General features: G+C 48.1%; 1 protein-coding gene across 1 annotated transcript in view; it reads right to left on the bottom strand.

Annotated features, from left to right (window-relative positions):
* The window catches only part of LOC129385542 (uncharacterized), a 43,808-nt gene extending 20,790 nt beyond the window's left edge, over positions 1 to 23,018 (bottom strand). Inside the window, exons 1-3 of the mRNA XM_055072187.2 lie at positions 22,783 to 23,018; positions 22,230 to 22,337; positions 723 to 791 (exon numbers count right to left, since the gene is read on the bottom strand). Coding sequence (XP_054928162.1) covers positions 723 to 747 — 25 coding nt within the window. The 5' untranslated portion in view covers positions 748 to 791; positions 22,230 to 22,337; positions 22,783 to 23,018. The remainder of the gene's footprint in view (positions 1 to 722; positions 792 to 22,229; positions 22,338 to 22,782) is intronic.
* Between the last annotated feature and the right edge of the window lie 2,163 nt (positions 23,019 to 25,181).

Raw genomic sequence — 25,181 nt, 5'->3', positions numbered from 1 at the left:
CTGGTGGATAATTAAGGTAGCTTTGGAGCTTCTGTAGATATTTTCCAAGGAAATTAAATAAGCGTCCTGTACTCCCTTAATTCGTGGTGCCTGTATCCTTGCTGGTATCTCTACTATCAATGAAATCTATCTATAATCAATGAAAGCCATATGGAGAGGCTGATTGTACCTTGTTGGTTTCTCGATTACCTGATTGAAGACATGTATGTGATGCATTGTTGAGTACCCCTTCTTTGGTTTACTAAGTCGAGTGTTACCCTTATTCTATTGGAGATTATCTTGCTGTACATTCTATATATTACTGTAAGTAAGCTAACGCACCAATAATTTTACAATTCTTTAACGTCTCCCTATTTGTGGATTAGTATAATCTTGGCGAGAACAATTAACGTCAAAGAAATAAAGATGTCTTCATAAACAAAGATGTGGAGGTTGCAGAACTGTGGTCTCGTGTTTATTGCCGAGTTGCAGAATTCTAAACTTCATGCTTTAGTTGTTCTTGAATGTGCAAGTTATAAAAAACGTTTTCTAACAAATTATTGAATGCCTACAAAAATTGGTCTTTTTGAGTCGATATGTTTAGGTAGTTCCTATATTTTAGAAAAGTTCTAAATTTATGGCTCATTAGAATTTAAAAAAAAGATAATTAGGAATGGTGGGTTTGGGAAGCCATTGCGGCACTTGCCTTTGATAAAGTGCAATAAAATTTCGCGACCACGTACTTTTCAGAGGGGCCTCGGTGGTCATGGGTGCCTCCGTTGTCGTGGGTGCCTCCGTGGTCTTGGGCGGAGCTAGAGAAAAGCGGGTAATAATTTCGTTCGTCACTGACTGAGTTTATTCCAATTCGTATAAAAGGAACCATCACTAAACACTGTTGAGCAGAAATTGTTGCCCCCATTCAAGAAAAAAGAATTACTATGCGGCCAGTACACACGTTCACCTTTGTGCGATGCATTCCAGCTCAAATATAAGCAGACCGGAAATAAACTGAATGCGCAGATATGATCTCCAAACGCATTCACTTTCGGCTTAAGCTTTTCGAGGCACAACGTGAGGCTCGGGAAAATTGGTCCTTAATCAATCAATTTGTGGGCTCCGCCACGCGCGCCGATGTCCGTGGATACTTCCGTACACAGTTTTGCCACGATGGTGAAAACATATACGAGGTTTCAACTGTTTTTTCACGACTAGCTGGTGTCCAGACCCAGCAATCAGATGCATGCACTTTGCGGAGCAGCAATTTAGAATAAGCCTACAAGTGATTTTTGTCAGGAGATGAACATAGGAGAATTCTTTCTTGCTTACGTAAAGGCCTGGGATTGATAGCGTTAGCTTCGACGATTTCCGAAGGAAACTTCAAACTTAAAAATTGTATTCTTTGAAATCATACATACAGCCATTTTAAATGGCCTAATTTTGCAATTATTGCACAATGCCAGAACTACACCCTTACATATCGAAAGTGTTGGAAACAAGCTTGAAAATCGCAGATCGATTCCAATATCCCACGCTTAGCTCAAGTGCTAGAAGAACGCTTGTTTCTTATTATGACAAGCTTCATGGATAAAGCTTCATGGAAAAATTGCACAATACCGTATATCTCACTGCTACATTATTCTCACACATGCACGTCCCATTGCTCGTTATGCAAATGGGAACACTGAACCTTACGTCTACAGTGAAATATTTCAGTTTTTTTTTTTCGGCAGCGAAATTCGAGGGAGCCCTCACCTAGCTGACATATTGTCTCTGCTTTCGTCCCTTAAAGATCTTTCGGGGCGCCTTGGCCACTGGGCTCCGCGCCTTCAAGAATACAACTATTCAGCTGTATGCAAGACTGGCCGGGTACATGAAGATACGGACTGCATGTCCCGCCTTCCTGTCGAGCCACCTGACGTCACTGCTACAGGAATACCTGTCACTGTTCTCTCTCTGACAGTGGAACAACGTCGGGACGGCTCCTTACACGACCTTATTCTAGGCTGTCTTCAACAACGACCGATCCTTACCTTTGCATCTTTGAAATTCAAGATGTCATATTGTACCACTCTAACGTGCACCCGGACCGCCCTGACCGACTATTTGTTGCACCTGTGCATCTGCGTCAGACTTCTCTCGCTCAGCTTCATGATGTTCTGACCTCCAGTCACTTTGACGTGTCATGGGCTTATGACCCCGTTCATCGGCGCTTCTCTTGGCCTGGTCTTTATTCTGACGTCTGCCGTTATATTGCTGCGTTTGACCTTCGTCAACGATGAAAAAAGCCGATTACACTACCTGCTGGCCGACTTCAAGCACTTGACGCACCATCTGAACCATTCTTTCGTGTTGGTGATGACGTTTTCGGTCCTTTTCCTACGTCAGTTTCGGGAAATAAGTTGATTGCTGTAGCAACAAACTACGCCACCTGCTACGCAATCAAACGGGCTCTTCTGACACGCTGTGCAGCCCATGTCGTCGACTTCCTCCTAGAGAACGCCATCCTTTACCACGGTGCCCCTCGAGAGCACATCAACAACCGAGGCTGGTACTTTCTTCCTAAACCTCTTAATGCCATTCTACACTCGTGCGCGACTGAACATAATCTTGCTGCTGCTTACCACCCACAAACAAGCGGTCTAACCGAGTGTGTCAACCAAACCCTAACGGACATGCTGTCCATGCATGTCTCTGCAGACCATTGCGACAGGGAGACTGAAAATTGCCGTTCGTTACTTTCGCTTATAATTCTTCTCGCCATGATACCGCAGACTTCTCTCCATGCATCCTCTTAATTGGCCGCAACCCTACGCTACCTTTCGACACCGTTCTGCTTGCTAGTCTAAATATGACTGCTGAGTACGCCTGTGAAGCCACACTCAAAACACAAGAACCGTGCCACATTGTCCGACGCCGACTTGTGGAGTCGCGGAAATGTCAGCGGCGCTTATATGACGCCCGCCATCCTGACGTCCACTACACACTGACAGCCCCGGTTCTCCTCTGATCACAGTCGCGACCCGTTGGCCTTTCGGAGAAATTACTTTCACACTACTCTGGCCCTTACCGTGTCTTCCGTCAAGTAACTGACGTTACGCACGAAATCGCACCTCTTGCCCACACCTTGTCTCAGCATCGTTCCAACGTGGTCCACTTCACGCGTATTAAGTCGGATCATTCGACAACTTCCTAAGCAGCACCGCGTGGGTGCCGGGGTTTATGTGACAGGCTGGCGGAGCAGACATTTTAAGATTAGTCCGAACGAGACGACGATCTTAACATCATGCGCCGTCTACCATCTTGTCAGCTGCTACAGTTATTGTAATTATCCTGAAACATACTTCTTACTTCTTTTACCCCGTGTTGGAATCGCACCGCTGGCCCGAGTTGTTGGGGTCTCGGTGCTGACGCCCGTTATTGCCAATGGGTCGCAAGCCCCAAGGGTAGCGTTGGCCTGGCGGCCTGGGGCACTGGAAGCATCCGAAGGTCCCGGCAAAGCATGAGAAGACTGGTAACAGAACAACTGGTTTATTCTAACATAGCAAAAGAGCGGCCGGTCAGGTCGACCGGAGTGGAGAGACGGGAGAGCACGTAACTCAACAGTACAAATCGGAGCCTCTGCTCTGGCGTCCGGGGGCAGCTGCTCTTATACCCTCGGCGTCGCGGTCCAAAAGGGAAGGAGGGAAGGTCACGGGATGAAGGTCACGGGACGGCGCAGCAGGGGCCCACGACGGCGCGAGCGGTTGAGCCGAGAGACCTCCAGGCCCCTCCTTCGGGGAACTCCGCTCCCCGGCTGCCGCGCTTTGACAAGCGAGGGCACACACACACACACGCACACACGAAGACACGTGGCACTGAAACACGCCTGGACACGCTTGGCGGGTAGGCGTCGCGGCGGCGTCGGACGGGCCAAAATGTCCGCCGCTTTGAACAAAGCCCCGGCGTCCGTTGCATCCGCGCCGGCATTACCGCGCGTTGTAGGCGAAACGTAACAGACCGCCCCGCCGGGGGAAGGAGATCCCGATGGTCAGGGGACTGCATCCGCTGTCCGGAGGGATGTCGCTCGATGATGCTCATAACCGAAGTTGGGCGTCCCTGGGCGTTTCTTGAGCGCAGCGCACAGAGAAGGCCTCGTTCTCACGTTCAGGTGCACACAGGACACTGCAAAGTGACTTCGGGAGAGGTGACATTTTTGTTCTCGTTTCCGGCAAGCGTTAGAACCACGCCTGAAAGTCAACCGCTCAGTCAGCAAGCACGGCACAACCCTCACTAAGCCCTGCCAGGCTCTTTCCCCTTTTATACTGCTGCCTAGTTCCTTACAGTAGTCCAGCAGCACTCAGAACGCGTCCATAAATCGGAAAAATTGCACTAAAAAGCACATCATCACTTTGAAACACTACACAAAAGCAATAAGTTAAAAAAAAATCCTGCCTCAGGAAGAAAAACATCAGTAACAAGCAATTTTGAGGCTGATTCCCACGTTAGGGGCTTCGACTTAAGCCATCGGCGTTACCGTTGAGACTCCCCTTTTTGTAACGCACCTCAAAGGAATATTGTTGCAAAGCGAGGCTCCAGCGCAGGAGGCGGCCATTTTTGGGAGAGATGGTCTGCAGCCATTGGAGAGGGCAGTGATCCGTTTCAATGATAAACCTCGAGCCAGCTAGGTAACATGACAATTTCTGAACGGCCCACACGATACACGCACACTCTTTCTCGGTGGCGCTATACGCCTGCTCACGACTCGTCAGCTTACGACTAGCATACAGGACGGGGTGTTCTACTTCTCCATTTTCCCGTTGGCACAGTACAACGCCCATGCCTCGCTCACTAGCATCACACTGAACAACGAACCCTTTTGTGTAGTCGGGCGATCGTAGCACAGGCTGGCTTGTTAGGGCGCTCTTTAGGGCGCTAAAAGCTCTTTCCTTCGTCTCATCCCAGACGACTGTTTGCGGCTCTGTCTTTCTTAGAGCATCCGTCAAGGGAGCCACGATATCAGAGTACCTGGGGATGTACCTCTGATAGTAGCCGGCGACACCTAAGAACGACCGAATATCGGTCTTCGTGCGCGGTTGCGGGAAGTCTCGCACAGCGGCCACCTTTATTTCAGAGGGGCGGCGACGACCCCGACCAATCACGTGTCCGAGGTAGACAACCTCGGCCTGTGCTAACTGGCACTTGGGAGCCTTGACTGTCAAGCCCGCATCGCGCAGGCGGGTTAGCACTGCCCGCAAGTGCGCCAAATGCTCAGGCCAGGATGCGGAGAATATCGCTACGTCGTCTAGATACGGTAAAGCGAATTCTTGCTGTCCCCGCAACACTTTATCCATGAGGCTTGAAAAGCAGTATGGCGCGTTCTTCAAACCAAAACTCAAAACTTTAGGACGGAATGTCCCCATTGGTGAAATGAACGCCGCATACCTACTAGCCTCTTCTGTAAGTGGAACCTGCCAATAACCCCTGACAAGATCTAGGGTGGAAATAAACTGAGCGCTACTCACTCTCTCAAGGCGCTCCTCGATGTTAGGGATCGGATAAATTTGATCCTTAGTGATGGAATTAAGCCTGCGGTAGTCGACGCAAGGACGAGGTTCCTTGCCCGGTACCTCAACTAAAATCAAAGGGGAGGTATAATCACTCTCACCCGCTTCAATAACACCGAGCTGTAGCATTTTCTTTACCTCAGCCTCCATAATATCGCTCTGGCGGGGTGACACCCGGTACGCCTTGGATCGTACTGGCTCTGGGGAGGTAAGTTCTATGTCATGAGTAAGGACAGAAGTCCTACCAGGCCTCTCAGAGAACAGACCTTGAAACTCTTGTAAGAGCTGGTGTAGTTCGGTTTTCTGCTCAGGCGACAGCGATGCTTTACTTATTGAGTCACTAATGACTTGATCGGTGTCTTTCCTGTTCGTCACTGAGCCTAGTCCCGGAAGCTCGACCGGAAGCTCTTCTAACTTTCCCGCATCGGAAATTTCCTCTCCAGTATCTGGTGCCTTTAACGCTACAGGCTCAATTTTATCCCGTTCGGGCGTGCTCTGAATACCAGCTTGCTGCGCCTCTGACCCTTTCTCATCGTTCAACAACGTCGGCCCCGCAACTACCGCCTTTGCAGCGAGCTCCCGAACCTTCGATCTGGTTAAGGCCTGAACGCTAGCCTCACCAAACAAAAGCCCCTTCTCGCGCAGGAGGTGATCGGACCTGTTCGAAAATAGGTACGGGTACTGGGGGGGCAGCATAGATGACACTGCGGCCTCCGTCTCAAGTGCTCCGAAAGGTCCTTCAATAAGCACTTTTGCTACCGGCAGACACACGCTATGAGCTTCCACTGCTTGCTTGATCCATGCGCACTCGCCCGTGAACATATCGGGTTCTACGTAAGAGGGGTGAACTACATCCATTGTAGCTGCGGAATCGCGAAGCACTCGGCACTCTTTCCCGTTCACGAGGAGGTCTCGCATGTAAGGCTCGAGAAGCTTCATGTTCTCGTTCTATCTGTTCTTTACGTTCCAGCTCCTGTCTTTTTGCCGTCTCCCTCTCCTCAATGGTCTCAAGGCATTCCGACAGCTCGTCATCCTCAGCTTCTAACTCAAGAATAGCCCTTAGCAGTTCTGGTTTTCTGAGTTTGTCTGAGACATCCAGACCCAACTCTCTCGCAAGCTCCAACAATTTCGGTTTGCGCAACGACTTCAAATCCATGGCTGCTCTGAATGCTGCTTTCTCTACTGCCTACTATTGTCTTGCCGCAAACTAACCCGGTAGCAACGACAACCACAATTACCAGCTCTGTTTCTAACACTAACAAAAGCCTGGCAAAACTCAGAAGAAGAAAGTCCCGCACTCACCAAACCTCGCAGCCAAGACTTCAGCGCAGTCGTTCCGCTGCAGGCAACCAGTCATCACACAGGGCTCGTTGCGCTGCTCCCGGATGGTCGTTGTGCTGCTCAGCATACAGTCAACCGCATCTCTTCGCTGCTGGCCTCCGTTGTCGCGATCTCACCGCTGGCAACCAGATGTTGGAATCGCACCGCTGGCCCGAGTTGTTGGGGTCTCGGTGCTGACGCCCGTTATTGCCAATGGGTCGCAAGCCCCAAGGGTAGCGTTGGCCTGGCGGCCTGGGGCACTGGAAGCATCCGAAGGTCCCGGCAAAGCATGAGAAGACTGGTAACAGAACAACTGGTTTATTCTAACATAGCAAAAGAGCGGCCGGTCAGGTCGACCGGAGTGGAGAGACGGGAGAGCACGTAACTCAACAGTACAAATCGGAGCCTCTGCTCTGGCGTCCGGGGGCAGCTGCTCTTATACCCTCGGCGTCGCGGTCCAAAAGGGAAGGAGGGAAGGTCACGGGATGAAGGTCACGGGACGGCGCAGCAGGGGCCCACGACGGCGCGAGCGGTTGAGCCGAGAGACCTCCAGGCCCCTCCTTCGGGGAACTCCGCTCCCCGGCTGCCGCGCTTTGACAAGCGAGGGCACACACACACACACGCACACACGAAGACACGTGGCACTGAAACACGCCTGGACACGCTTGGCGGGTAGGCGTCGCGGCGGCGTCGGACGGGCCAAAATGTCCGCCGCTTTGAACAAAGCCCCGGCGTCCGTTGCATCCGCGCCGGCATTACCGCGCGTTGTAGGCGAAACGTAACACCCGTAACGATATGTCAAACGCTGCATGCTGTGCCATGCAGCGCGTATTAGATAAAATGTCTTGCGCTGTTATCGGCCTGAAAAGCAATACGAGATAGTAGAAGTGGAAACTGCTCCAGCAAACTTTGAAATGTTTCAGACCTTTCGTGACCGGCTCGGTTCTCTCTTCAGGGAGTGACTCAACCAGTCGAAGAAACAGCGTCCTTTAGGCTCCAGTCTTCTTCCTAGCGTCGCGAAGGCCATGGGTGTGTACACGAGGAATGGTCACTCGCGAGCGATTGGTGTTGCCGTGAGATTTTCGAATTGGGAACGACTCAATCAAGGGTCTTCTCGCCACGTTGGTTGTCATGTCGCTCGCACTGGCACTGCCGAAATCGATTGCAGGGTCGTGCTTGTCGCAGGGTTCGAAGGGAGTACTGGCCTATGCTTACAGTTTCTCTACGCCGTTTTTTGTGCTGGCGTATTCTGCCAGAAAAGCTCTTGGTTAAACCGATGTAAGTGACGCTACACTGAAGCTGCGACACTTTCTAAACAATGCCCTGGCATTTCTCCTTAGATGGTCGGTCGTTCTGCCATGGGAGAAACCTGGAAAGCGTTGGCAATGACTTGTACGCGAGGTTGCACCTTCTCACACCAGCACCCGCGAATGTTCTTCGCTAAATCTGGGAACAAATGGAATGCCGGCACGACGAGTTGGCTTTGTCGCTTTTGTCGCCGGCATATAGGAGTCGGACGGGTAGGGCAGGAGGAGGCGGATGATCCTGCCGGTGCTACGTCCGGCGAATTATACCTATTGTGTACCCATTTCTCCATTTCTCAGTGGTTACGGTGCCTTCGTCTTTACTCCTATCCTCCTCTGATGTGAAGATTGTTTTCGCACAGAAACGAAGCGTTGAAAGCACCGAGGCCTTCTGGGCTCCACAGTGATTGAAAGTAAACTACCAATACTGAACGGGGAGCACTACTTTATCGACAGGTAAAATGTCCCCCGCTAATAACGTTGCCGGACCAAATCATCCACAATGGCAAGATATCATCTTCACACTCCACGATGAACTAGATCAGCTGGTCTATGGAGCTGAGGTGGGCGAGGAAGCCTTGCCAGCGGCTGACTTCTTAATGACGCGAAAGCAATTGCCAGCATACTGGCAAATAATCTCGGCTTGTCTAGAAAACGTTGCAGTGCCTTCCCTTCGATATGTTATATTGCATGTTTCGCAGCTGTAGCGAAGATCGATGCACCCATCGCAGTTCCGCTTGCTCTCCTGTAGAACTCGCTCTTGAAACCAAAGGTAAGTTCCGCTCAAGCAGAACTCTAGCAATGGACACATTCTGTCATGTTTAGGCTGGTCCTCCCGCTCAGAAGTTTCTCTTCGTTTGAGCCGACTTGGGCAGCTGAGACTGCAAGTGTAATAGGCACATTTGTGGAAAGCGGAATGACGCCGAATGAGGTGATACACTCGACACCGCCTACCGCCACCTTCTTCAGGCGTTCCACAAATTGAGCTGCATTGCGTGCGTGAGAGGATGCTTTTCACACGAGTGGAGCCAAAGTCTTCTGAATATGCTTGGACAAAGCCAGAAGTTCGGAGGCTGTGAAATGCACTATTGGGCGGAGAGGAAAATTGGGCTCGGGGATCTGGAAGCCCATACAACTGCAGCATGAAGCCGTTTTGACAGATGAGCCGTAGGTACGTGGTTCTTCAGGCAGGGTATTCTTCGAAGACGCCAGCCAGGAGCTTGTTCAGTTCTTTTTATATTCTTGGCGTGGAGTCTGTTTGGAGAGACTCGTAGGCAGGGCTTTGCCTCGCTCGCACAACGCAAGCTTTCAAAACGCACGTCTCATGTTTAAAGGTGCTACAACGTGGAGCGCAGCCACCATGGTTAAGGCATGTTAGTTGGGTGGAATAGCCTCCATATGGAGTGTCACATATCTCCTAGTGAAAGTAAACATGTCGTGTCTGCCTGGGCGGGAAACGTCGGGAACTTCTTTACCTTGGCTTGAGATGTTTTCATTTCTGCCAAGGTTAAATTTACCACTCAGCCAGACAGATCTCTGCCGAAGATGTTGAAATTTATTAGGAGATATGCATCATTCGGCAAACAGATCTTCCCACACAGCTAGACGACGGATTTGTGCGACCAACTGTGACTACTAAATCAATTTCTGTAATACCATACACGTCAGCGAACTCACCGCAATTTCCTTCTCTCTCCCTTTTATCTTTGTTTTCCCCCTTTCCCATTCCCCCGGTGTAGGGTAGCCAACCGGACGTTATTCTGGTTAACGTCCCTGCCTTCTACTTGTCTCTTTCCCTCTTCCACCCAGCTAACTTGCCCTGACAAAGACGGCCGCGTTCCAGCTAGTAGAACTCTCAAACCTCAGACGCCTCTTTCCAAAGCTTGTGTGCTGTGAGGAAGGGAAGGCTATAGAAATATTGCCAGCAGCTCGTGCGCTGACACCCTAATTACGATTGTAGTCTGATGTATACCACCGTGATTAGGTGAAAAGAGGGGCGTCGCAAAATCTGCTTACAGAATTTCGCTTACACATAGCTTATTTTACATATCTATATATCAACAAATCTATATATCGATTAATATTACATACAGAGCGTACGTATCTTAGTTTACGCCTTGTTCGTACGGCATAGCAGCGTACAGAAGTTTCGATATTGGATGGCAAAACACTGTACTTTCTTTTGGGTTCCTTACTGAAATGATAGTCTTCAATGTAGATATCTCACGTACTGCTTTTGCCTGATTTCAAGCCACTGTTAAAGAACACAGTCAATTCGAGGCCCCTATGGGTAAGCCTCGTCAAGGTGTCATACATTGTTGCTCGCGACATTTGGCCAAAACAACGCTATTGGATTCGTATACTCCATCTCACATGATTTTCACCACTGTGGAAGGCGTAGTACTCCTTATACAATCGGGAACCCGAGTGCACCTCGAGGTGTGTTCATCCGCGCCATGTCATCTGCGCACCACCTCAGCAATTCGAGGTATACGACGTGTATGTGCAGAGGTCCTTGAATTTCACGTGTCGCTGTAACGTATCATATACACCAAGCAAAAAAAGCTGACTAATCCTACCAATGATGGGTCATTCACGTCAGGAACTATGCACTGGAGCGCGAGTATGTTATCACTGTACGCCCAGTCGCTTCAAATGTTTATGTAATTCGAATGAAGTGCACTCGATGACCTTGCTTTCTGAAACTTGTTCAAATGCGGATGATTTTTCAAAATCTGATGATGATCCTGCCCAATTAGTTACGCTAGTGTATAGCAGTGAAGTTCAACAGAGTTCTAAAACTCACGGGTATGGAATTTTCCCTGCTGATTTCTACAGATGGCGTTTGCTTTTACATCTGATTTACCTATTGCTAGAATGCATTTCACATATTCGAGGCAAAGATACCCTACTGCGAAACTTTCCGCTTTTGAATACCCGATGTAGTATACATTTACTATACATACATATTTACATCTTCTATACATCAGCACCTACAGCCACCGTTCGTGTTCGCTCCAAGTACAGCAGATGCCGGGTAGCAATTGCTGACATTAAATGATCAGGAAATATTGCAAAGCACACAGATTTTCCCATTTGAGTAGCGTCGCATCGCATAGAGATAGCTGATACGAGCGACCGGGCTTCTTTGATAGCGGCTGTTACTACATGGTTGTACCGTTCTCGTTTTGGGTGCTTTTCGTGCGTTTTGCGGCTTTCCCCTGTACGTGCCGCGCAGTGTACGAAGTGAAAGGTGGCTTTTTTCAAATTGCAGTGGACAGAAAAGCACTACAAAAACAGTTTTCTTCATCGTGATTGCTTGCGATTTGGTTTATGTGTACCAGCAATGGCTGCACGAACTCGTCGGCCCTAATTGCTAGACTTAACCTCCACTGATCGTGTTCGGACGCCACCTCAACGCCAATGTGGACGGCTGATAAAGTCGGGCCTCCGCATTTACTTTTCTTCTCATTCAATAAATAACGCGGGTCTCGAATCCCGCAACATCACTGCCTTCTAGTTTCATGTGTGGGTTTACTAACCAGTTGCCTTCACCGAAATAGACCACTTACTCGTTACGCCTGCGGCCGAAACGATGTTTCGCATCTCCCGCCAAGGTTTGTGTGTGGTGGCCTTGGCTGACCCTGCCAGGATTAGTTCTAGTAGTAAATCATATATACTCCGGAAAGTGGATGGGAAAACGGTGCCGCGGTAGCTCAGTTGGTAAGTGCATCGCACGTGTAACGCCAAGACTTAGCATGGTTCGTCACTAGCTGCCAGTTGTTTTTTATCCATCTTTATTTCCACTGATTTGTCATTTCTCTGATTCAGTAAGTAAGTACAAGGGGTTGCCTCTACGTTGCCCTTGCTGTCTTTATTGGTTGGCTTCTCGTGATATGATCAACGGAAAGTCGGGTCCCTCGGTTCTCTTCCCTCTCGTTCTATGCATATATATCCGCCAATATGACAAAGGCTGGAGTCCTATTATAAGGTATGTTTATTCCAATTTGTTCGTAGTCCGATCTTCTGGCGTCATATTTATGTAACCGCCACCGCAAGCATCGGGTGGTGACATGCAATGTTATTTGGACTGACATGTATAGCCCCTTCCTCGTTTATAGGAGGTCACATTTGTTCACTTTCAAAACGCGTACCAGTGGCCATCTTGACAATCTTTTTATATCTGTGTAGCTGACAAGGTATACAAGGTATACGAGGTATATCTGTGTGGTTGACAAGAGGGCAGGAGCAGCCAGCCGTGTAGAGGACTTCGGTGGGCCGAACTAACCCAGAACGAGGATAATAATGCCGGCCTTTGCGATTGGCCCGCTTTCCTTTGCTTGGCTTGCGGTGGCTCGCGTTAGGCCTGGCAGCGTGCGAAGCAATGGTAAAAATGACCCTAAACGGATATTCAGCTAAGAGTTGGCAGAGCGATGTCATTAACAATATGCGCAGATAAATTCGTGGTCCCCGGCAGTTCCTTGTTGTCAGTGTGCTAATGATCATCGGGCAGACTTATTCCATTTCTTTCAGAAAGAGCGAGCCTCCGGATATTTGGGGAAAAAATCAGTTTGCGTCAGCATACTAAAGAATATTTTGTGTGTACGCATGAATTTCCCGTGGTCAATTTTCACAGTTCTTTGACGTCGTTTGACAGACAGGTGAAGGCGGTGAAGCCCCACAACTTTTGACCAATAACGGAGAGCTGATGGCAGAAACGTGTATATTAGAAATTAGTTACATCTCTTTTGTTGGGTCAAATTACGGATAGCGAATCTACACAAGTAATATCAGATTGCAAGCATTCGGGGATTTTGTTACGTCGTGTGACAGGCAGGCGAAGTAGGGGTAGTCCAAAAACATGTTTTGCCAATCGAGGAGGGCTGATTGTAGCAATGGAATACAAATTGTTTGGAATAGCTTTATGTTGTAGTGCGCCTGGCCAAATGACGCTCGGCAGATTTGTTTTGACGGGGTTGGCGTCCCGAAAGGTTGTCACACTACGACGAATCGCAGTCGTCGGTCGCGTAGGCACCGTGTTCGGTCTTGTGTTATAGAATGTTTCTAGGTGACACAGCCTGCATGCTGACTACTCAGACAATCGCCGACGTCTGTGTCTGGTCGGCATCTTGCAGATATAGTTTTCGGGTCTCGCTCAGGGTGACCTGATCTTAACTGTTTGGTACCACGTCTATAGAAATCGATGAAACTGAATGATAGATTTTATACTCGTTGGTAAATTTTCTGTTGAAATTCTTCGCCTGGCAGCATACACACCGGCTGAAACCACAGGTGAGCTTTAACTGTTTTCACATTTGACCAATTTCGGCAGCTTGGGGCATCTGGAAGAATGAAACTTCGAAATATGGTATTGTCAAAATTTGCCTCCAGGACTCCTAAGATATCGTTAAAAAAGGAGATAGAGATAGCAAAGAGAGGAAAGGCCGGGAGGTCACCCAGACGAGCGCCCGATTTGTAACCATACGCAAGGGGTGACGAAAAAAGGAGAAAAGAAGAAAGTGATGGCTTTGTGTGCAGTGATGCAGCGTGACACCAAAGTGGAGTTCTATAGCTGGTGACTTGCCTTGATGACATCTCATTAAAAAAAGGAAAATTTGTGCTTTGGTCGTCGAGCTAAGTTGTATTAACAGCAGCAGTTGATACACAAAAGCTTCCTTCGGGTTGCCAATTTTTCCACCCCATCTATAAGCTGCTTTAACGATGACTAAAGAAGTGGTAGATGCTCATGAGTCCTTGTTAGTTTGATAAGTCTTCGACTGGTGTGAAGTGCAATTGATTTTCACCACCGTGGACTGCTTTTATATAGCATAATTTCGACAGCTTATGTGCAATTTCTTACTTGTAGGGTTTTTACTCGCACAAGAGAACGTAGTCGGTTTCAAACCGAGTTTCGGCCGAAACGGTACTAGCCGCCTAATATTTTCGATTATGAACATCGCCTGTGCATGCGCAATTATTCATCACTCTAAGTGAGATCTTCTGTAACACTCCACATTACATCAAAGCCCTATACAGCAACTGAACAAACCTTGTGGTGGTTCCACTGTCAGTTGTACGCAAACTAGACCACCTCGCATGCACACAAAACTGACCGAACGCAATTACCAAGTATGAGGAGGCTTCTGCATGCTCCCTCACCTGACAACAATTCCTTCGTGAGTTTAAAAAAAATGCCGTAAAGAACAAATCAGGTTCCTGCTACTATAAGTAAAAGCAAACGCTCCCTGTACAACACCAACTTACGGTTTGCACATTTGCGGAGGTACTGCTTTCCGGCATATGAGTGTATCACCATGACTAGTATTGCCTATAGCCTGTATTGCCTATAATAGACGCTATAACGTAAAGCTGCTCTCAACTTTTCTATTCCAATTCTGCAACCAACCCGCCACGACTGGTCAAAACATTTTGGAGCCACCACATGCGCCTGTCTGTCGCGCGTCGTCAGAAGAACCGCGAAAATGCCCCATCTGATATATGGGCGCGCTGATTGTGCTTGATTAGACCGAACGAAAGGAAAATAATAATTTCCGATTCGACGCCTTTCTCGGCAATAGTGAAGAAGGCATTATTTGACCAATTGCTATTGGTCAAACTTTTTCGGGCTGCACCCACTTTGCCTGTCTATCACGCGAAGTGACAAAATCACAAAAACTCACCGCGTCAAAGTTACGTGTACGCGTTAAAGATTCAATATATGCAGAATATCCACAAGGCACCTTACAGAGATGTGGAGAGCTTCGCGGCCGGAACGAAGCCTCCCTTCTCCGCCGGCAAAGAGGGGGAAACGCGCTTTCCAATCGCTCAAGGTTGCGCGGACAAAGCATAACTCTAGCGTCTAGGAAAAGCTTAACCAGGTGCGATGGCGGCACGCATAGCGTGGGAAGCTAGCCGCCAGAATAACTATACCAAGGACTGCTGCTGATGAGGGCGAAATACCTTCGTGTAATTATAATAACCTCCTGCGGGACGCGCCGTGGTTGCTCAGTGGTTATGGTGTTAGACTGCTGAGTACGAGGTCGCGGGATCGGACCCCGACCACGGCGGCCGCATTTCGATGGGGGCGAAATGCGAAAACACCCGTGTACTTAGAATTAGGTGCACGTTAAAGAACTCCAGGTGGTCGAAATTTTCGGAGTCCTCCACTACGGCGTGCATAATCAGAAAGTGGTTTTGTCACGTACAACCCCATAAATTAATTTTTAATTTAACTCCTACGGGGACGGTAGAGTATCCGTCTCCAGTGCAAGAGGACCGTGATTCAAATCCCGGTGCCGCGCTATTCTCCACCGGAAAATACAAAAAAAAAAACGTGTGTTGAGAAAATTGCACAAACAGGCCTGGAGTGCGGCCTGATCCCGGTGACCTAAACCGGTAACGCACTCTCTCACCAGAGCAGGATTGGCCACCCTGGTGCAGTACTTGGCCACAACCTCCTATATGAATACAACAATCGAACCCCGGCCCTCAGTCCCCAGCAGCCACGAAGCAACTGACCACGGCGGCGGTCAGATCTGTGACGCTGCAGAGGGTGCTAAGAATACCTGGCTCCGGACAGGCCGCCATTGGAATCTGAAACTGGCAACGTTTAACGTTAGAACGCTATCTAGTGAGGCGAGTCTAGCAGTGTTATTGGAGGAATTAGAGGGTAGTAAATGGGATATAATAGGGCTCAGTGAGGTTAGGAGGACAAAAGAAGCATATACAGTGCTAAAAAGCGAGCATGTACTGTGTTACCGGGGCTTAGCGGAGAGACGAGAACTAGGAGTCGGATTCCTGATTAATAAGGAAATAGCTGGTAACATACAGGAATTCTATAGCATTAACGAGAGGGTGGCATGTCTTGTTGTGAAACTTAATAAGAGGTACAAAATGAAGGTTGTACAGGTCTACGCTCCTACATCTAGTCATGATCACCAGGAAGTCGAAAGCTTTTATGAAGACGTAGAATCGGCGATGAGTAAAGTCAAAACAAAATACACTATACTGATGGGCGACTTCAATGCCAGGGTAGGCAAGAAGCAGGCTGGAGACAAGTCAGTGGGGGAATATGGCATAGGCTCTAGGAATAGCAGAGGAGAATTATTAGTAGAGTTTGCAGAACAGAATAATATGCGGATAATGAATACCTTTTTCCGCAAGCGGGTTAGCCGAAAGTGGACGTGGAGGAGCCCGAATGGTGAGACTAGAAATGAAATTGACTTCATACTCTGCGCGAACCCTGGCATCATTCAAGATGTAGACGTGCTCGGCAAGGTACGCTGCAGTGACCACAGGATGGTAAGAACTCGAATTAGCCTAGACTTGAGGAGGGAACGAAAGAAACTGGTACACAAGAAGCCAATCAATGAGTTAGCGGTAAGAGGGAAACTAGAGGAATTCCGGATCAAACTACAGAACAGGTATTCGGCTTTAACTCAGGAAGAGGACCTTAGTGTTGAAGCAATGAACGACAACCTCATGGGCCTCATTAAGGAGTGCGCAATAGAAGTCGGTGGTAACGCCGTTAGACAGGAAACCAGTAAGCTATCGCAGGAGACGAAAGATCTGATCAAGAAACGCCAATGTATGAAAGCCTCTAATCCTACAGCTAGAATAGAACTGGCAGAACTTTCTAAGTTAATCAACAAGCGTAAGACAGCGGACATCAGGAACTATAATATGGATAGAATTGAACAGGCTCTCAGGAACGGAGGAAGCCTAAAAACAGTGAAGAAGAAAGAAGGAATAGGCAATAATCAGATGTGTGCGTTAAGAGACAAAGCCGGCAATATCGTTACTAATATGGATGAGATAGTTCAAGTGGCCGAGGAGTTCTATAGAGATTTATACAGTACCAGTGGCACCCACGACGATAGTGGAAGAGAAAATAGCCTAGAGGAATTCGAAATCCCACAGGTAACGCCAGAAGAAGTAAAGAAAGCCTTAGGAGCTATGCAAAGGGGGAAGGCAGCTGGGGAGGATCAGGTAAGAGCAGATTTGTTGAAGGATGGTGGTCAGATTGTTCTAGAGAAACTGGCCACCCTGTATACGCAATGCCTCATAACCTCGAGCGTACCGGAATCTTGGAAGAACGCTAACATAATCCTAATCCATAAGAAAGGGGACGCCAAAGACTTGAAAAATTATAGACCGATCAGCTTACTGTCCGTTGCCTACAAAGTATTTACTAAGGTAATCGCAAATAGAATCAGGAACACCTTAGACTTCTGTCAACCAAAGGACCAGGCAGGATTCCGTAAAGGCTACTCAACAATAGACCATATTCACACTATCAATCAAGTGATAGAGAAATGTGCAGAATATAACCAACCCTTATATAGCTTTCATTGATTACGAGAAAGCGTTTGATTCAGTCGAAACCTCAGCAGTCATGGAGGCATTACGGAATCAGGGTGTAGATGAGCCATATGTAAAAATACTGGAAGATATCTATAGCGGCTCCACAGCCACCGTAGTCCTCCACAAAGAAAGCAACAAAATCCCTATAAAGAAAGGCGTCAGACAGGGAGATACGATATCTCCAATGCTATTCACAGCATGTTTACAGGAGGTATTCAGAGGCCTGGAGTGGGAAGAATTGGGGATAAAAGTTGATGGAGAATACCTTAGCGACTTGCGATTCGCTGATGATATTGCCTTGCTTAGTAACTCAGGAGACCAATTGCAATGCATGCTCACTGACCTGGAGAGGCAAAGCAGAAGGGTGGGTCTGAAAATTAATCTGCAGAAAACTAAAGTACTGTTTAACAGTCTCGGAAGAGAACAGCAGTTTACGATAGGTAGCGAAACACTGGAAGTGGTAAGGGAATACATCTACTTAGGGCAGGTAGTGACCACGCATCCGGATCATGAGACTGAAATAACCAGAAGAATAAGAATGGGTTGGGGTGCGTTTGGCAGGCATTCTCAAATCATGAACAGTAGGTTGCCACTATGCCTCAAAAGGAAAGTGTACAACAGCTGTGTGTTACCAGTACTCACATATGGGGCAGAAATCTGGAGGCTTACGAAAAGGGTTCTGCTGAAATTGAGGACGACGCAACGAGCTATGGAAAGAAGAATGATGGGTGTAACGCTAAGGGATAAGAAAAGAGCAGATTGGGTGAGGCAACAAACGCGGGTAAACGACATCTTAGTTGAAATCAAGAAAAAGAAATGGGCATGGGCCGGACATGTAATGAGGAGGGAAGATAACCGATGGTCACTAAGAGCTACGGACTGGATTCCAAGGGAAGGAAAGCGTAGCAGGGGGCGGCAGAAAGTTAGGTGGGCAGATGACATTAAGACGTTTGCAGGGACAACATGGCCACAATTAGTACATGACCGGGGTAGTTGGAGAAGTATGGGAGAGGCCTTTGCCCTGCAGTGGGCGTAACTAGGCTGATGATGATGATGATATGCAGAAAAAGATTGAAAGCCGTTTTGAGTACCTAACAATGCCCCATTGTGAAAGAAATAGAAGATGGCCACGCACCGATTGCTGTGGCACTGGCTACTTCGAGCTGCCTGGGAGTATGGATTTATGTGCGTATTAGAAAAGATTTTGCGTGGCAGTATAATGTTATAGACGCCTTCCGGCACACATACGACATTGCTCTGCCAAGTGTACTTTGCTGAGGATCCATTTTTGCAGAAATTTTGCCCTGCCGTTGCACCCTGTCGCGATTTTAGACCAGCCACTGCAAGTTATGGGGAAGCGGACCAATCGCAGACGCCGGCACCACCCTTCTCATCCGGTTATCTACTTTTTCTGAACTGGTTAGCCCCAGCGAGACTATCTTCACTTGAGCGTGCTCCTTTCCTTATCTCAGACAGATAAGAAAAACTGCTTAATATAGGCAATGATTTCGCATTGAAAGCAGAAGAAAGTGACATCCTATAAACGAGAAGCGCATTTGATTGGGATTAACAAGCAATGCTACCGCCCGATGCTTGCGTCAATGGTTGCGCAAATCTGACGTGAAATTATTGGAATACAACGACATAGAAACAAATCGCCCCAAATCTTCTTAATAATTTCATTTGTGCCTCATCTGACTTGGAAAACTTGAGAACGTCGGAACCACGTGCGTATTTCGTTTATTTAAGGTTTACTTCCCTCTTAGTTTATACTAAAAATAGCAAACTATTCGTTTCTTTTGTGTTCCTTGATGTGCTTCATTGAACTTGCTCATAAGAATTTTCATCAATTACTTCAGCAACTGTTAGTGCTACAAATTCATTCAAAACACTGACGATTATTAGTTAAAGCAACAGAAGGGGCTAGTTTGTGCGCGTTCATGATTGCGTTGCCCTGATCTTTGCAAAGGCAAAAAATAACGAAGAATGCGTGGGAGGCGGCGCTAGCATGTAGCCGCCGCAGCCGCGCATTATTTAAGCGGGCCAGGCATGGCGCCGCGGGATTTCTGGAGCGGCCGATTACGCGGCCGCTCAAGTCGAGCATGCCAGCGTGTTCTCGCGCTAGATGCTCGTGAACCAGCTTCTTCATCGGTTCTGGAGGCCACAGTCGCGCCCCCTCCTAGTCCTATGCCCGTTTCAGAGATGTGCAAATGCGCGTGCGTTGTATTGTGCGTTGCCACTCAGCAAGCAGAATTCAGGTGTACTGGTTGGTTTATGGCACGTGCCGAGAGATCAGGTTGTTTAGAGGAACAAGGCTTAAGACGGTGTCGTGGAATGGCGTGGAACGGTGGCAGTGGCGCTGGCAGTGTCCTTCGTAATGAGCAGTGGCAGTCGGTTTTAGTGTCGGGTTCCACAAGCCGGGATAGATGTACCGGGCAGCACCGGAGCGAAGGTTGTAAAAGAGGCGCAGTCATAATCATGCCGCAGTGCGAAACCACCTCATGCCGAAGGCTTTGCTCGATGCCTGGGCCTGTAGAAGTCGGAGCTCCGAGAAAAACATCGCTGTTCGGCGCGAAAGGCGAAGCACGCATTGCGCTATCAAACTAGTAAATAAACTGTACGAAGTAAGGATAGTGGTATATCAGCCGTGTAAGTAAACTTGTAAACATTCGTTTACTAACGAAGATAACAATGATACGTTATGTAAGCGCGATTCAAAGAGGACGTAGAAAGAAACAGACACACAGAGACAGTCCTTTATGCGCATGTCCGCTTCTTTCTACGTACTTGTTCAGTCGCGTTTCGCCATTCTATAACGAAATCTAACAAACTAGCCCGCTCAATGACAGCGGAAACTCACTGTTAAAGCGCTGGAGTTAGGAATCGCGGCAGAAGCCGCGATACAATTGACCTCCGTGCATCTGTCGCTTCAACGAGAGCAATGCATCGAAACGACATTCCATACGAAGCTGCGTGCACTACACGCACTCTGCAAACATCGCAGGTCGCTTTGAAGATGAGGCCCGCGCAGGGGCGCACTTTGGCCACGTCGCATATTGTTTTCAAGACACACGAGAGCCGGCAACGCGTCCTTACAGCATCCGCCAACGTCGTCTATTACGACGTCCACAATTTGCGCGGCCTACGCCGCAGTAGACGCCGCAATGTCTCCACTCTGTACGGAGCGGCGGGCGAGGAGGACATGGAGACACTCCTGCAGCCGCCTGAGAAGTACGCCCCTCCTCCCTCGCCAGAACCCCCTTGCCTCGCGCGCCACACGAGAGGGCGTGCATCCGGCCCGCGTTCCTCGTTCGCGCACGCGAAAGTGAACCGCCTTCGCCGGCTTACCCTCCCAGGCTCTAGCCCATACAGAACCTCACGGCAACGGCGAGGCCAACAGCAGACATGCAACTGGAGTGTCCATATAATTGCTGTCGCAATAAAAGGATCGTCTGGCAGCTCGCGACTTGCGTAGAGATAGCGCAAGTGTTAGTCGCTTGTGTACGTACAAGTGATTCTCCAGCTAAAGGATCCAGTTGGCGCAGCTTCTCGCCAACTTCGGTTAGCCATGAGACCTAGGACGGTGCGAGTAAAGAGCAGCTGTAACTCCGGTTTTTTAAGGCCAGCAGGGGATGGCACCGCGGGATCCCAGGAGTGGCCGACACCGCGGCCACTCTGGATGAGCGCGCTAGCGTGTTCTGTTCACGCTCTACAAGCGCGTGAACCATTCGTCTTCACCGGCTCTGGAGGTGACATTCGCGCTACTACAAGAGGAACAAGGACGTGGAAGGACGAAGCTTCATTCGCACGAGTTCTTGTTTTCTTCTTATTTCTTTTGGCCTATGTCAAGTTCAGTGCAACGTAATGATGGACCAGTGATCATGATATATATTTAAGTATCGCAGTATACATTGTGAAGGAAAACGTCCCGCAATAAAATATTCCAACATAAAATGACCAATATCAGCGCTTTTCTAGAGGAAACGAACGAGTTTAGAATTTATAAAGGTGGCTAAGGTTACTTATTTTCTTTCCCAATTGGGTCGCGGATTCCGTTGCTTTGCGACGCCGCCGATAGCGCAACAAACTTCGCGCGATGCATCACGATGTCTTTTCTTTGCCAATGTCGCAAAAAAAAAAAAATATTTGTGCGCTTTAACATTTCGAAACACAGACAAAATTACGAATCACGCTATAGCGGGGGAACTCGGTGTAACTTTGGACCCCCCCGTGATTTCTTAACGTCCACGCGGTGCGTGGTACAGTGGCGTTTTTGACTTTCGCCTCCATCGAAACGAGGCCACCGCGGCCGTCGCTTCAATCCGCACCCTTCAAAGACAAAGGGGAACCTACGATAGGCATCATGCCTTCGCAGGTCTTTATTTGCGAATGACAATGAGTTGTTTACATTCGCTTTTTTGTAATGATGATTAGCGGATACCGTGAAAGGTTGGGGGATTCTACTGACCGCCTAGTGATCACCAAAATGCAGGAAATAGTAATTAATAAGTGATACGTGCCTTCAGGACAATAAGGCACGGAGAGGGGGGAGGTGGGGCCGTAGTTTTCAAACCCCTGTAAGCACTTCGTTCTCGTGTCCAAGGCTTAAACATACCGTTTGATGCTTCACGAGTCTGAAACACCAGCTGAGGTACCATAGAAAACAACTGCAACAAGAACGGAAGGCGTTCAGCGAAAAACAAAAAAACAAATTACTCACCAGGTTGATAAGAGCCTCCACCTCCAACTCCACCTCCAACTCCACCTCCATCTCCGCCGCCGACGCCGCCGCCTGAGCCATCGGCCCCAACTTCACCCGTCACGTTGTCTGGATGTGTGTACAAATGCAATAACGTAGAATCAATACAACTGGAGCCATTTATGCAACACAGAGCACTTGGATTGAGCTACACGTTGTCAAAATCATCGGCTGGTAAAATTTTGTCTCCAATTTCTCCCCGATTCAACAGCTTTCGTATCTAAGTTGTGTACTCGAGATATAAAACTAGAAACATTGGATTTGCTCGCTAATTTACTCACTCGCTCGCTCGCTCGCTCGCTCGCTCGCTCGCTCACTCACTCACTCACTCACTCACTCACTCACTCACTCACTCACTCACTCACTCACTCACTCAATCAATCAATCAATCAATCAATCAATCAATCAATCAATCAATCAATCAATCAATCAATCAATCAATCAATCAATCAATCAATCAATCAATCAATCGGAAGATCCGCTACTTTTTGCTGCGTTCTAAGAAACTCCGTACCGCTTTCCCCGCCGGAGGCTGTCACGAAATAAACAATGGTGACCCCCAGGACCAGCAGGCATAGCAACACTGCAATTACGGGAGCCTTTGATTTATCTCGGTCTCCAGGCCTGCGAAGGGTTAAAGAAACAGTGGTGAGGATTGAAAAGGACGGACTCGTGGGCTACTTGGTATGGTATTATTTACACGATCGCTAAGAAGCACACGGACACGGAAGCGCAGCGCTGTGTCCCGTCTTTTCCTTTCATCGCCCTTGTGCTTCTGCGCGACTGTGCAAAAAAAAAGTGGAGAATCAGTCGGATTCCATTTACTCTTTTAAGAGGGAAGTCAGACGGAAACCAATGTGACACGTATACTGCATGTTGCTGGAACTGTCCTCGTCTTCCGACAGTGGATCAGATAGAAGCGCTAGGAACATCGCATTATAACCTTACTGGAGGCACGGACTGAGCCGCCACCTGATATTGACGCGTTAGGAACTGTATATTTTCTTTGGCATCTCATTACGCAGGCCAGCTTGATCAGCAGGTCATGGGTGTCCTCTTGTTTTATTTCGTTGTTATTTTTGTGCATGATCCTCACCTGTGACCCTCATCCAATTGTTTGGCCTTTAAACCATCCGTACGATGAAACTGCATTCTGGCTGCATTAGGAAGGTTTGGTTTGAAGCCAACTGACTTTTTGTTCAAATACATGTAAAATGCCGAAATATTCTGAGTATCCCCAACAGCGAAAGAGAGTTGAATAAAATTTGGTGTGTTTAAGCAAACAATTCCAATTCTACTATATGTAGCAAGCAGAGTTGAGATTGGGGGCTACGAGTCCCTGCTAGATTCGTCGAAAACCGACTCGTTAAAAAAGGTTAAGTGATTTTTTTTTTTTTTAATCCACTACTCCGCACTAAACGCAACCATCGCTATTTGGTCAACTGCATGTGCTGGAGCGAAGAGATCTGATACACAATAATTAAGTTGCTTTAATGCTTACTAGAATTTCGCAAAACCGAAACTCACGTAATATTGGTGCACCTGAAGAGCGAAAGCAATGTACATTAATTTTTTTAAGCTTTAGGATATATTTGTATACTTATAGTGATGTTTTTACGTATGTTTGCAACACTTACTGAAAAAGAAGACTGAAGGCATTATTAAAACTTCTGGCAGAACTCCCGTCCCGATGACTGTCGACGGTAATGCGATTAGCCTTCAATCAATATAGCGACACGCCATATCGCTTATAGCAAGTGTATTTAGTATACGTAAGAGTCTTTCTGGGGCTTCCTTGATTCGGTTACACGCTAAATACACTGTTTCCAGTATCGGCCAAATTACCTATTACTGACCCTTCCCAAGGTAGGCCATGAGCATGAGCATATGAACACGACGCCGACTTCCTGGCGATAACGGAACGACGACAGAAGAACGACATCGACGAAACTATGAAAGTGCTATGACAATGACGGCTGGTGGATAACGAGATGACTATTCTGAAAGGAAGACCTTAGTACGACGATGACAGCGTGAATACGACGGAATCACGACAATGGGATGAAGCTGAGTGTGTGAAGACGATCGCATGGTGCTGACTCTATCACGAAGACTATATGATGACGTATGGGAAACGATGACCGTATGACTACAACAGCATGATGGAGCTCGAAAAACCACGATAGAACGACCACGGCGGCATGACGACGACTCTCTTGCAACGACAAAATGATGACGATAACACGAGAAACTGTGCTACAGTCACGATTGAACGACGAAAACATGATTACAATACGATAACGAAGAACTAATGACGCCGATAGGATGACAACGGCGGTATTAGGATCACTGCACAATGACAATGGGACAGCGTTAGTGAAATGACGACGTTGGTAAGATGACAGAATAATGAGAATGGCATAACAGCAGTGGTATGACAACTGTCTGACGATGACGGGATGAAAAAAGCCGGTAAGCAACGCTAAAAGGGCGATGAATAAACGATCACTACGGCATCGCACAGTGGTGTCACAACGAATGAATAGTGACCAGTGTATGACGACGAAAGACTGACGAACATGGCATGGCAACTAGTGGGGAGAATGTAATGACGACAAGGGTAGAACGACGATGAAGTGACAACGGCTGTGCGACAACGATTGTATGGCGAACATGGCACGGCGACGACGCCGTGACGAAGCCGGCACGGGGATGGGATGAAGCAAACGACTGACGATCTGGCAATCACCGTGATGGCATCATCATGACGGAATCAGAACGATTGCGCTAACGAGTGCGCGACGATTTCGACATGACGAGTCAGAAGACAAAGCTGGAGTGAGGACGCTGTAAAGGCTGTATCATGGCCGCGAGCATGTAACAAGTGCACCAAGCTATTCGACAACTTGGGAC

This window comes from Dermacentor andersoni, chromosome 7, assembly GCF_023375885.2.
Source record: "Dermacentor andersoni chromosome 7, qqDerAnde1_hic_scaffold, whole genome shotgun sequence".
Classification (NCBI taxonomy): domain Eukaryota; kingdom Metazoa; phylum Arthropoda; class Arachnida; order Ixodida; family Ixodidae; genus Dermacentor; species Dermacentor andersoni.
The sequence above is the reverse complement of the archived record's forward strand: the minus strand, read 5'-3'. Positions and strand labels throughout refer to the sequence as shown.